The 12639-nt window shown below is 36.1% G+C and overlaps 1 protein-coding gene and 1 pseudogene across 1 annotated transcript; both read left to right on the forward strand.

Annotated features, from left to right (window-relative positions):
- The window catches only part of LOC100979696 (olfactory receptor 4A8-like), a 238692-nt pseudogene that overhangs the window by 165771 nt on the left and 60282 nt on the right, over nucleotides 1-12639 (forward strand).
- Nucleotides 9544-10383, forward strand: LOC106635268 (olfactory receptor 4A8-like). Its single transcript, XM_014346814.3, has one exon. It carries the CDS (start codon nucleotides 9544-9546, stop codon nucleotides 10381-10383), a length of 840 nt encoding a protein of 279 aa, XP_014202300.3.

Below are 12639 nucleotides of genomic sequence, written 5' to 3' on the forward strand. Positions count from 1 at the left end.
TCATAGGTGGGAATTGAACAATGAGATCACATGGACACAGGAAGGGGAATATCATACTCTGGGGACTGTGGTGGGGAGGGGGGAGGGGGGAGGGATAGCATTGGGAGATATACCTAATGCTAGATGACGAGTTAGTGGGTGCAGCGCACCAGCATGGCACATGTATACATATGTAACTAACCTGCACAAGGTGCACATGTACCCTAAAACTTAAAGTATAATAAAAAATAAAAATAAAAAAAAAAAAAAAAGAAAAAGGAGACATTAAAATTGATACTGCATAAATTCAAAGGATCATTAGTGGTTACTATGAGCAATTATATACCAATAAATTGGAAAATCTATAAGAAATGGATAAATTCCTAGATGCAAATGACCTACCAAGATTGAATGAGGAAGAAATCCAAAACCTGAGCAGCCTCCAAGTAAAGAAAAGCCCAGGAGCTGATAGCTTCACATCTGAATTCTACTAAACATTTAAAAAAGAATTAATACCAATCCTACTCAAACTATTCTGAAGAATAGAGGAGTAAGGAATATTTTCAAACTTATTCTGAGGCCACTATTACCCTGATACTGAAACCAGACAAGGATATATCAACAACAATAACAACAAACAAAACTACAGGCCAATATCTCTGATGAATATTGAAGCAAAAACCCTCAACAAAATACTAGCAAACTGAATTCAACAATTCATCATTCATCATGACCAAGTGGGATTTATCCCTGGGATTTCAACATATGTAAATCAATCAGTGTGATACATCATATCAACAGAGTGAAGGGTAAAAACCATATGATCATTTCAACTGATGCTGAAAAAGTATTTGATAAAATTCAACATCCCTTCATGATAAAGCCCTGAAAAAGCTGGGGGTAGAAGGAAAATACCTCAACATAATAAAAGCTATATATGGGAGATCCACAGCTAGTCTCATAGTGAATGGTGAAACGTGGAAAACCTTTCTTCTCAGATCTGGAACACGAAGATGCCCACTGTCCCCACTGTTATTCAGCACAGTACTGGAAGTCCTAGCTAGAGCAATTAGACAAAAGAAAGATATAAAGGGAACGCAAATTGGAAAGGAAGAAGTCAAATTATCTTCGTTTGCTGATGATATGATCTTATATTTGGAATAACCACAACAAAACTATTAGAAATAATAAATTCCATAGTTTCAGGACACCAAGTCAACATATAAAAGTCAGTAGAATGTCTATATTCCAACAGTGAGCAATGTGAAAAAGAACAAATAATCCCATTTAAAAAAACAACACATTAAATTAAATACCTAGGAATTAATTTGTCCAAAGAAGTGGAAGATCTCTATAATGAAAACTGTAAACACTGATTAAGGAAACTGAAGAAGACACACACAAAAAAGGGAAAATATTTGATGTTCATGGATTGGAAGAAACAATTTTGTTAAAATGTCCATACTACCCAAAGCAACCTACAGATTGAATACAATCCCTATCAAAATACCAATGACGTTCTTCACAAAAATAGAAAAAAACTATCCCAAAATTTACATGGAATCACTAAAGATGCAGACTAGCCAAAGCTATCCTGAGCAAAAGAACCAAATTGGAGGAATCACGTCACCTGACTTCATATTATGCTACAGAGATATAGTAAACAAAATGGGACAGTACTGGCCTGAAAACAGACACATAGACCAATGGAACAGAATGGAGAACCCAGAAACAAATCCACACACCTACGGTGAACTCATTTTCAACAAAGGTGCCAAGAACATATGCTGGGGAAAAGACAGTTTCTTCAACAAATAATGCTGGGAAAACTGGATGTCCACATGTAGGAGAATGAAGCTAGATCTCTATTTTTCTGCAAATACAGGAAATCTAATTAAAATGGATTAAACAGTTAAATTTAAGACCTGAAAATATGAAACTACTACAAGATAACATTGGGGAATCTCTCTTGGACATTGGTCTGTGCAAAGATTTCTTGAGCAATATTTCCCTAGCACAGAAAGGCACAAGTAAAAATGGACAAATGGGATCACATCAAGTTAAAAAGCTTCCACACAGCAAAGGATACAACCAACAAAGTGAAGAGACAACTCATAGAATGGGTGAAGATATTTGCAAACTGCCCATCTGACAAAGAATTAATAATGACAATGTAGAAGGAGCTCAAACAATTCTATAGGAAAACATCTGGCTGGGCATGGTGGCTCACACCTGTAATCCTGGCACTTTGGGAGGCCAAGGTGGGAGGATCACCTGAGGCCAGGAGTTCAAGACCAGCTTGGCCAATATAGTGAAAACCCATCTCTACTAAAAATATAAAAATTATCCAGGGGTGGTGGAGCATGTCTGTAATCCCTGCTACTTGGGAGGCTGAGACAGGAGAATCACTTGAACCCAGGAGGCGGAGGTTGTGGTGGATTGAGATCATGCGATTGCACTCCAGCCTAGGCAACAGGAGTGAAACTCCGTCTCAAAAAAAAAATCTAATAAGCCAATGAAAAAATGAGCAAAATATTAGGGAATCCTAATACACTGTTGATGGGAATGTACATTAGTACACCTACTATAGAAAACAGTTTGAAGGTTTTTCAGAAAACTAAAAATTGAGCAACTATATGATCCAGTAATCCCTTTGCTCAATGTATATCTAAAAGAAAGGAAATTAGTATATCAAAGAGATATTGGCCTTCGCATGTTTTTTTCAGCACTATTCGCAATAACCAAAATTTGGAAGCAACCTATGTGTCCATTGACAGATAAATAGATAAAGAAAATGTGGTACTTATATATAATGGAGTACTATTCAGCCATTAAAAAGAATGAGATTCACTTATTTGCAACAACATGGATAAGACCAGAGGTCATTATATTATGTGAAGCAATCCAGGCAAAGAAAGACAAACATCATGATATCTAACTTATTTGTGGGATCTAAAATTCAAAACAATTGAACTTACGGATGTGGAGAATAGAAGGATGGTTACCAGAAGCTAGGAAGGGTAGCGGGGAGGTGAGAGGGTGGGAGATAAGGATAGTTAATGGGTACAAAAATAATCAGAAAGAGTGTATAAGACTTACTACTTGATAGCACAAAAGGGTGACTATGGTCGATAATATGTTAATTGTACATTTAAAAATAACTAAAAGAGTATAAGTGGATTGTTTGTAATGCAAAGGGTAAATGCTTGAGGAGATGGATACTCCATTTTTCATGATGTGATTATTATGCATTGCATGCCTGTATCCAAACATGTAATGTACCACATAAATATACAGAACTACTATGCACCCACAAAAATTAAAAATTAAAATTTTAAAAAAGAATGTATATTCTGCAGCTTTTGGGCACATTGTTCTCTTATGTAAATTGGTCAAATTTTTTAATGGTGTTGATTAAACCTCACCTGCCCTCCCCTCCCCACTCCCTTCCCCATCCCTTCCCCCTCCCTTTCCCCTCCCTTCCCCCTCCCTTCCCTCTTCCACTTCCCCCTTCCTTCCCCCTTCCCTCTCCCCCTTCCCCCTTCCCTTCCACACACCTACAGTGAACTCATTTTCAACAAATGTGCCAAGAACATATGCTGGGGAAAAGACATATGCTGGGGAAAAGTTTCTTCAACAAATAGTGCTGGGAAAACTGGGTGTCCCTATGTAGGAGAATGAAACTAGATCTCTATTTTTCTCCAAATAGAAAAGTCTAATTAAAATGGATTAAAGACTTAAATTCCCCCTTCCCTTCCCCCTTCCCTTCCCCCTTCCCTTCCCCCTTCCCTTCCCCTTTACCTTCCCTTCTCTTCTCTCTTGCTATATTGCCCATGCTAAACTCAAACTCTTAGGCTGAAGTGATACTCCCACCTCAGCCTTCCAAGTAGCTAGGACAGAGAAACATGTCACCATATCCTTCTTTGTTGCTTGTTAGTTTTTTAAATGCTTTGAAGTACATTTTTTGCCTCTTTTCAGATGAGACTTTGGACTTGGAGTTTGGGCTAATGCCAGAATGAATTAAGACATCGAGGGACCATTAGGAAGGCATAAGTGTCTCTTTAAAATATGAAAGAGACATGAGATTTGGGAGGGGCCCAGGGTAGAATGATGTGATTAGACTTTGTGTCCCCACCCAAATCTCATCTTGAATTGTAATCCCCATAATCCCCACATGTCTAGGGAGAGAAAATGTGGAGGTAATTGAATCATGGGGGTAGTTTCCCCCATGCTGTTCTCGTGATAGTGAGTTTTCATGAGATCTGATGGTTTTATAAAGGGGCTCTTTTCCCTTTGTTCAGCACTTATCCTTCCTGCCACCCTGTGAGGATGGTGCCTTGCTTTCCCTTTGCCTTCGGCTATAATTGTAAGTTTCCTGAGGCCTCCCAAGACATGCTGAATTGTGAGTCAATTAAACCTCTTTCCTTTATAAATTACCCAGTCTCAGGCAGTTCTTTATAGCAGTGTAAAAATGGACTGACACTGTAGAGGATTGAATTAATGGACTAATGATCATTATGGTTGCATATGACACAGATTCAGGTTTTGATTGAAAACCTCTTCTCCAACCTAAAACTGTACAACTATGATTACCTCTTTTTCTAAGTGTTAGAATCTCAACTTCAGTTCTGAGGCTCTCTGCCTGTAAGTCTCAGGCTTCTTAGGCACAGACTTTCTATTAACAAGGTTAGGTCCTCCTTGCTGAGGGCCTGATTAGGTAAGAGAATCTGGGGCTGGTTTCCTCATCATTCTGGCTTAAATATTACTGGCTTTACCTCAGTATTTCATAATGTAAAACATAATTTATTGTTCAATTTACTTTAGCATTTCTTTTTTCACATTACAAGATTTTCACATTACTTGGCATTCAGTTACTCTTTCTTGACAAAAGCCAAGTCTTTTTCCTTGGCAAGAACCAAGTATTTTTCCCCTAGGGATTGTTCTCTAGAAGAAAAGTGTTCATTTGAATTTGTTCCAAGTATTCTAATTAATCTATAAATGCCTTACGGTCTTTTTAATTAAAAATATTGATGATGTAAAAGTTATAGACTATGTCTACACATATAAATGGAAGATTTCTTTTCCTGATAGAATAACCTATGAGATAGATAGGTTAAACATTAAAATTTCTGCCCAAGCTACAGTATGTCTTCAACTGGTATCTAGTCCTCTAGATGGGTTGTTTTATTTCATCCACCTTTGTTTGTAAAAATTTGTAGAAGATCTCAATTTCCTGGAATGAGATTGGGGAGATATAGAGACATGCCTTTAATCAGAAAAGAAGTGGTCTTAGGAATATACTATTTGAATGACTGAAAGACTGAAGAGTTCTGCTTCTGCCCGTAAGAAAGTTTGTCATTGACTTTTTCACAGTTAAATCCCAGCATTTCCTTGTTAGCTATAGAGATAAATAGCTGGGCACATGAATGTTATAAATCCTTGATCACAGTAAAATATTCATGGTTGCTTCACCATTATTGACAGAGAAGTTACAAATTCAAGAAACAAATTTTGGTGTTGACAAATTTTTTGTTGGCTTACTTGGGTGACCAGATAATGGGAATGTCCAGGTTAATTTCCACTAATTAGGTCAATATTTATATAGTCATGCAAAGAAATTATCTCTGTTTTTCTATGAAGAAATTTTCCAGGGGATGTAAAATTTTAACTACCTTTGTACAGTAGATTCTAGCATTATATTTAAGTGTCTTTATATTTCGGACTTCTGCTCTGTATACCTTTATACTTTTCTGAAAGATTGAGATAATAGAAAGCCTGTGTGGAAATATGGAAATTGTCCCACTAGGAGATATTTCTAGATCCATGGACCAGCCATACATTTTTCACGTGTTTTAAGAACACAAATAGATGCATGAGATATCTTCAGTAACCCTCAGTGAAAGAAGCTTTGCTTTTCTGGACCAAGGACAAGACCCAAGATGTGAGTTTTTGAAGCAATTGACAAGGGATACTCACTGAAACTTCCTGTAATGTTTTCAAATATAGCTAAAGTCTTAAATCTCACATGTTTTCATTGGAGGAATCTTAATTGGGAAAATTAAGGAAGCAAAACACAGACATTAATCAGAGTATACAAGTATATTTGGTTTTCATATATAGCCTTATAAGTGTTTATTTTCTAATTTGCCAAGTAACAGGAGAAACATGTTCCATGTTACACATAAAATAAGTAAACGAATAGATTTATAATCTATTATGTAGAATATTTTATTATGTGATACATTAACATAGGTATAGAATTATTTTTAGATATATTTGATTGGAAAATTTAAAATTACAGACTATATCAAATGTGTTAGAGTGTAAAGAAATCAATGCCTAATATGTTCTGGAAGCATGATATGGTCTTTTATGTGTGAATCTAAAAATTATCTCAGCATATACAAGTTCAGGAAAGTATTGAGTACTATTCTTTAGAGAGATTTACAAAACCGTATTGTTTTATAAATTTTATCTATAAGGGATTATTTTTATTACTATGGGATTTTATCATTTGAAAAAGTCACGTTCTTCGGAAGCTGTGTTAAGTTTTTTTGTCTAGAAAAGTGTTAACTTAGTTATTTTTGTTGAGTGCCAAGTAATATTATCTTTCAGTTTTTAAAGTATTAAATCTTTGATGACTTAAGCTAAAGAGGATAGTTTACATATCCTGGTTTTTACAAGTAAACATCTAAACTGCCCAAGAGAAGATTTATCCTGGTGAAATTTATCATTGATGATTAAAGAGAGAAAAGGAACTAAATCTTGCAGCAAGTAAGATGTGAAAAAAAGAGAATGGGCTATAGGTTTTATTATACCCTTGTGTTCTTCAACAGATGTGCGTTTGTTAGTCTGTAACTTCAGCAATGACAGAACTCTAGAATCAGCTGGAAGTGGTAATGTGAATGAGACATGTGGAACGTTTATCACAAATGGCTTCTAAGGAAGCTCAAACTCTCTCTGCACACATCCTCCTCCACTGTCAGATCTATGTAAACGGAATCATCTTGTCTACATTTGAGATTTAGTAATTCTGTAGTTTTCCTCAGCAGTGAATATCACAAAGTTTGGGTTTGTATCTCTACTTGTCCCATTGTTTTCTTTTCTTTAAGTTTGTCCTTAACTGTCAGATCTAGAGACGCTAAGAGATCAATGTTGTTTTTATTTTTCTTTTTGAATTGTCTTTTCTTTTCTTTTTTTTTTTTTTTAACTGGGATCTGGTCAATGTCTATTTGTTATGGCTATTACCAAAGCCTCCTGAGTCACGCAGGGACCCACAGGAGGTTGTGCTTCCAGTATTTCCTCACTAAAATAAATTTTTCTGAAGAAAATTTTTAGCAGAAAACTAGCCTCACTTTTTTTTTTTTTTTTGAGATAGTCTCACTTGGTCACCTAAGCTGGAGGACAGTAGCATGATCCTGGCTCACTGCAACCTCTGCCTCCTGGGTTCAAGTGATTCTCATGTCTCAGCCTCTTGAGTAGCTGGGATAGCAGGTGTGTACCACCATGCCTAGCTAATTTGTCTCACTTAATTATGAAATTAATCATCTTATTTCCTGTGAATATTAATGTATTTACTATAATTTCTCTTTTTTTCTGATTTGACCCCTTTTTCTTTCATTTTCTACCATTTAGCTCTCCTGCCGATGATCAGTTCAACTTTTTTTTAAACTACAATTCTGCTTGCTTCTCATTAAGGTACATTTCATTACAGGTAAAATCACTACTCCTACATAATTAAATACGTAATTCCTAAGACATACAATTTTATTGTGTGCCCCAAAAGGTTTTCCTGAATTATAAGTGTTTTATTCTTTTTAACCTAGACTGTGTCTATAAATCTTTTCAAGTTGACAAAGATTCACATGATTTGTTCTATCTTCAAAGTGAAGCATTCAAGAACATTGATAATAACTATAATTTATTGAGTCCTTACTAGGTGCCAGCCAGTGTTCTAGGCACTTTACTTTCTTTTATAAATCAACAGTTAGTTCACTTGAGTTCAAAATTAATTGCTGAAAATCAAGCAATTAAGAATTAATGACTATTGGGATCCCCATTCTACAAATGATGAAAGTAAGGGTCAGAGAGCTTTAGTAAATGGCCCAAAGTCTCATAAAAAATGGTGAACATGAGGTTGTAGCTGAAGAAACGTGGATCCAGTGTCCACATTATTCACAACATGCTACACTTTCCCTTTGAGGATGTCTTGGATCTTAAATAGGTGCATACTCAGTGAGAAGCTTATAGTCACTACTCACTGTAATAATAAAACCCATTGTCCCACAGACTACCATTTTTGATGTAACAGTCATGAGCTTGGAAAATTTTTATTTAATTATATATTTATAAAAAAAGAAAATTGTCAGTAGAATACCATAAACGAGAGATGCACTAATAGTTCTGTAGATAGTTCACTAGAAAGGATTCTGAATTTCTCAAATTTAATCCCATTGTTTTCCAGTGAGTAAACTGAGACAGACTTGTAATTGCATTCAAAAAATGACTCAAATCCTTGGCTTCTTACATGGAATTTGGAATTTCTCTTAGAGTATGCTTCTTCTTGGAATCTGGTAGCTAAGATTCTATTTTTGAGTTATTTTGGTATCTAAATAGTGTTATGAATAAAACCATGTCCTACTGTTCTGTACCTCTTTCTACAGTGTCTATTTTCTCCTCTCTCACTACCTAGCTCATCTCAAGAATTCATGAAAAAATAAACATGGCATATTTGGTGATAGTCATGAGTTAGTTCACTTGAGTTCAAATTAATTAAAATTAAGATATTGTATGTAAGTGTTGAAAAAATTGGGGTATAGGCAAGGATAAAATGGAGAGAATCACAGCTCCTTATAAGCTGGACAAGGAGTCAGACCAAGTAATCACTACAGGGAACAATGTGATAAATAATATAGCTATTTATACATTTCAGAGTCATGTCTTCTGACATTTAATGAAAGACTAATAAAGACTGAACATACTTTGAGGCATGAAGGAATGAAGGTCTAATAGTAGAAGGCCAGAGTACTGAGTGACATATTTCAGAAGATGTTATTCTTGGTGCTGCACAGATCATATTATAAAGATACCACACATACAAACACAAAGGACTATATCTATGTCAATTATTTATTTAGAATTTGTTACCACCATCAGAGAGTAAGTCATTTGAGACCAAGAACCTGTCGCCTATTCATCATAGCTGAATTCTGTGCCAAGAAAAATGTTTTAAATAAGAAGTTATAAAATGTATGAATGGCTTTTGGGACTTTAACACTTCTTCTGTATAGAATATTCACTAAAGCTTAGAGGTAGAAGCCTTTACCTGTCGCAGAAATGAAAATCTTTGTGGAGAAATAGAATTGTCAAAGGAAGATGGACTCTGGATGAGAAACACAATAGAGACTTACTGCATGTTTATTGTGTGTAAATCACTATTGAGGATACAACAATGAAAATGTGCTCTGCGACACAATGGATGTAATCATGTTCCCGTTCACTATTTCATTACAGGTCTTGTTCTCCTGAGCTCTCACCTCTGATACAAGCCTGAAAGAAGAGTAAATGAGACAGAATAACAATATTACAGAAATTGTCCTCCTGGGCTTCTCTCAGGATCCTGATGTGCAAAATGCATTATTTGTCATGTTTGGCTCTTTGGGCTCCCCAGTGTACTTCTTCCTTGCCTGCCCGTCATTTATAGATGCTGTGTATTCCACCACCATTTCTCCCGTATTGATTGTATACTTACTCTGTGATAAAAAGACTATTTCCTTCCCAGCTTGCATGGGTCAGCTATTTATAGACCACTTGTTAGGTGGTACTGACATCTTCCTTCTGGTGGTGATGGCCTATGATCGCTACATGGCCATCTGTAAGCCACTGCACTATTTGACCATCATGAATCGACAGGTTTACATCCTTCTGTTGGTGGTGGCTGTGACTGGAGGTTTTCTGCATTCTGTGTTTCAAATTTTAGTTGTGTACAGTCTCCCTTTCTGTGGCCCCAATGTCATTGACCACTTTTTCTGTGACTTATACCCTTTATTGGAACTGGCGTGCATTGACACCTACTTTATAGGCCTCGCTGTGGTTTTCAATGGTGGAGCAATCTGTATGGTCATCTTCACCCTTCTGCTAATCTCCTATGGGGTCATCCTAAACTCCCTTAAAACTTATAGTCAGGAAGGGAGGCATAAAGCTCTGTCTACCTGCAGCTCCTACATTGCCATGGTTATCTTGTTTTTTGTTCCCTGTATTTTCATATATGTTAGACCCGTTTCAAGCTTTCCTATTGATAAATTCCTGACTGTGTTTTATTCAGTTATCACACCCATGTTGAATCCTTTTATATACACGTTGAGAAATTCAGAGATGAGAAATGCTATAGAAAAACTCTTGTGATACCAAAGTAGGAAGACAGGATTTAGATGCTCCAAGCTCAATTAAGAAGTCATCCCATCATGGCATCTGTTTGAAGTTCAAGATCTCAACCTCTATATCCAGAACTGAGAGTGGATGGGGCTTTTTGGGTGCAGGTCCTATTGTGTACGTTTTAAATTATGTATTTTCTCTATTACACATCTACTGAGACAGGACATTTCTCCTGTATTCCCAGCACAGAGTGGAGAAAGGAAGGAATAGGTAATTAAAATAGATGCTCCTGTTCAAAAGGGAAGGCTATGGTGCTTCCTTCTGTGTAATTTATTTAAAGACTTTGTGGAATATACAAGCACCATATTCACAAATATCTTTGAAACTGCCCTTTCTCAGACTTGAGCTGAAACTCTATGTGCAGTCAGATAATACTCTTAAGATCCTTGGAATTATGTTTGTCTAGTTTAATGTACTTACGTGACCCACCATTAAATTTGTCTGAAGTCTATTCATAGTGTCTTTACATCCACAAGTTCGGAATGACTTTTATTTGGATGACCCCTCTTACTTTTAGAGTACTTAGCTCTTTGCAGAGACTGGAAAGGGAAACCATTTTCATCTTTGACACCCACAAGTTCTGACTCTTTTATGTTTCTTGTAAATTCTGTCTGAAAATGTAACAGTTAATCTTTTAAGTAATATTATTTTAAAAATCTGACTTATTATAACATACAATGCTATAATAAACAGCTGTAACTTTCAATATTCTATTTGGAAATTTTAGTTGTATCCACCTATTCATTTAAATACATTTTTTATTTTCTACCTTATTATAGGTGACAGAATTACTAAACAGTTATGTGTATTTTCAGCCTTTACTTACAATATCATGGAGGCCCTTGGTTTTATATACTACAGCCAGTGCCGAACACTTTAAATTGCTGTTATGGAAACACCACACTTTTTAAAAAAATTTATTTAATTATTATTATTATACTTTAAGTTTTAGGGTACATGTGCACAATGTGCAGGTTAGTTACATATGTATACATGTGCCATGCTGGTGCACTGCACCCACTAACTCATCATCTAGCATTAGGTATATCTCCCAATGCTATCCCTCCCCCCTTCCCCCACCCCACAACAGTCCCCAGAGTGTGATGTTCCCCTCCCTGTGTCCATGTGATCTCATTGTTCAATTCCCAACTATGAGTGAGAATATGCGGTGTTTGGTTTTTTGTTCTTGTGATAGTTTACTGAGAATGATGATTTCCAATTTCATCCATGTCCCTACAAAGGACGTGAACTCATCATTTTTTCTGGCTGCATAGTATTCCATGGTGTATATGTGCCACATTTTCTTAATCCAGTCTATCATTGTTGGACATTTGGGTTGGTTCCAAGTCTTTGCTATTGTGAATAATGCTGCAATAAACATATGTGTGCATGTGTCTTTATAGCAGCATGATTTATAGTCATTTGGGTATATAATCAGTAATTGGATGACTGGGTCAAATGGTATTTCTAGTTCTAGATCCCTGAGGAATCGCCACACTGACTTCCACAATGGTTGAACTAGTTTACAGTCCCATCAACAGTGTAAAAGTGTTCCTATTTCTCCACATCCTCTCCAGCACCTGTTGTTTCCTGACTTTTTAATGATGGCCATTCTAACTGGTGTGAGATGGTATCTCATTGTGGTTTTGATTTGCATTTCTCTGATGGCCAGTGATGATGAGCATTTTTTCATGTGTTTTTTGGCTGCATAAATGTCTTCTTTTGAGAAGTGTCTATTCGTGTCCTTCGCCCACTTTTTGATGGGGTTGTTTGTTTTTTTTCTTGTAAATTTTTTTGAGTTCATTGTAGATTGTGGATATTAGCCCTTTGTCAGATGAGTAGGTTGTGAAAATTTTCTCCCATTTTGTAGGTTGCCTTTTCATTCTGAGGGTAGTTTCTTTAGCTGTGCAGAAGCTCTTTAGTTTAATTAGATTCCATTTGTCAATTTTGTCTTTTGTTGCCATTGCTTTTGGTGTTTTAGACATGAAGTCCTTGCCCATGCCTATGTCCTGAATGGTAATGCCTAGGTTTTCTTCTAGGGTTTTGATGGTTTTAGGTCTAATGTTTAAGTCTTTAATCCATCTTGAATTGATTTTTGTATAAGGTGTAAGGAAGGGATCCAGTTTCAGCTTTCTACATATGGCTAGCCAGTTTTCCCAGCACCATTTATTAAATAGGGAATCCTTTCCCCATTTCTTGTTTTTGTCAGGTTTGTCAAAGATCAGA

Source organism: Pan paniscus, chromosome 9, assembly GCF_029289425.2.
Source record: "Pan paniscus chromosome 9, NHGRI_mPanPan1-v2.0_pri, whole genome shotgun sequence".
Classification (NCBI taxonomy): domain Eukaryota; kingdom Metazoa; phylum Chordata; class Mammalia; order Primates; family Hominidae; genus Pan; species Pan paniscus.

What these genes read in the sequence shown, in the direction of transcription:
- LOC106635268 (XM_014346814.3), top strand. Translation starts at nt 9,544, where the DNA reads ATGAGACAGAATAACAATATTACAGAAATTGTCCTCCTGGGCTTCTCT.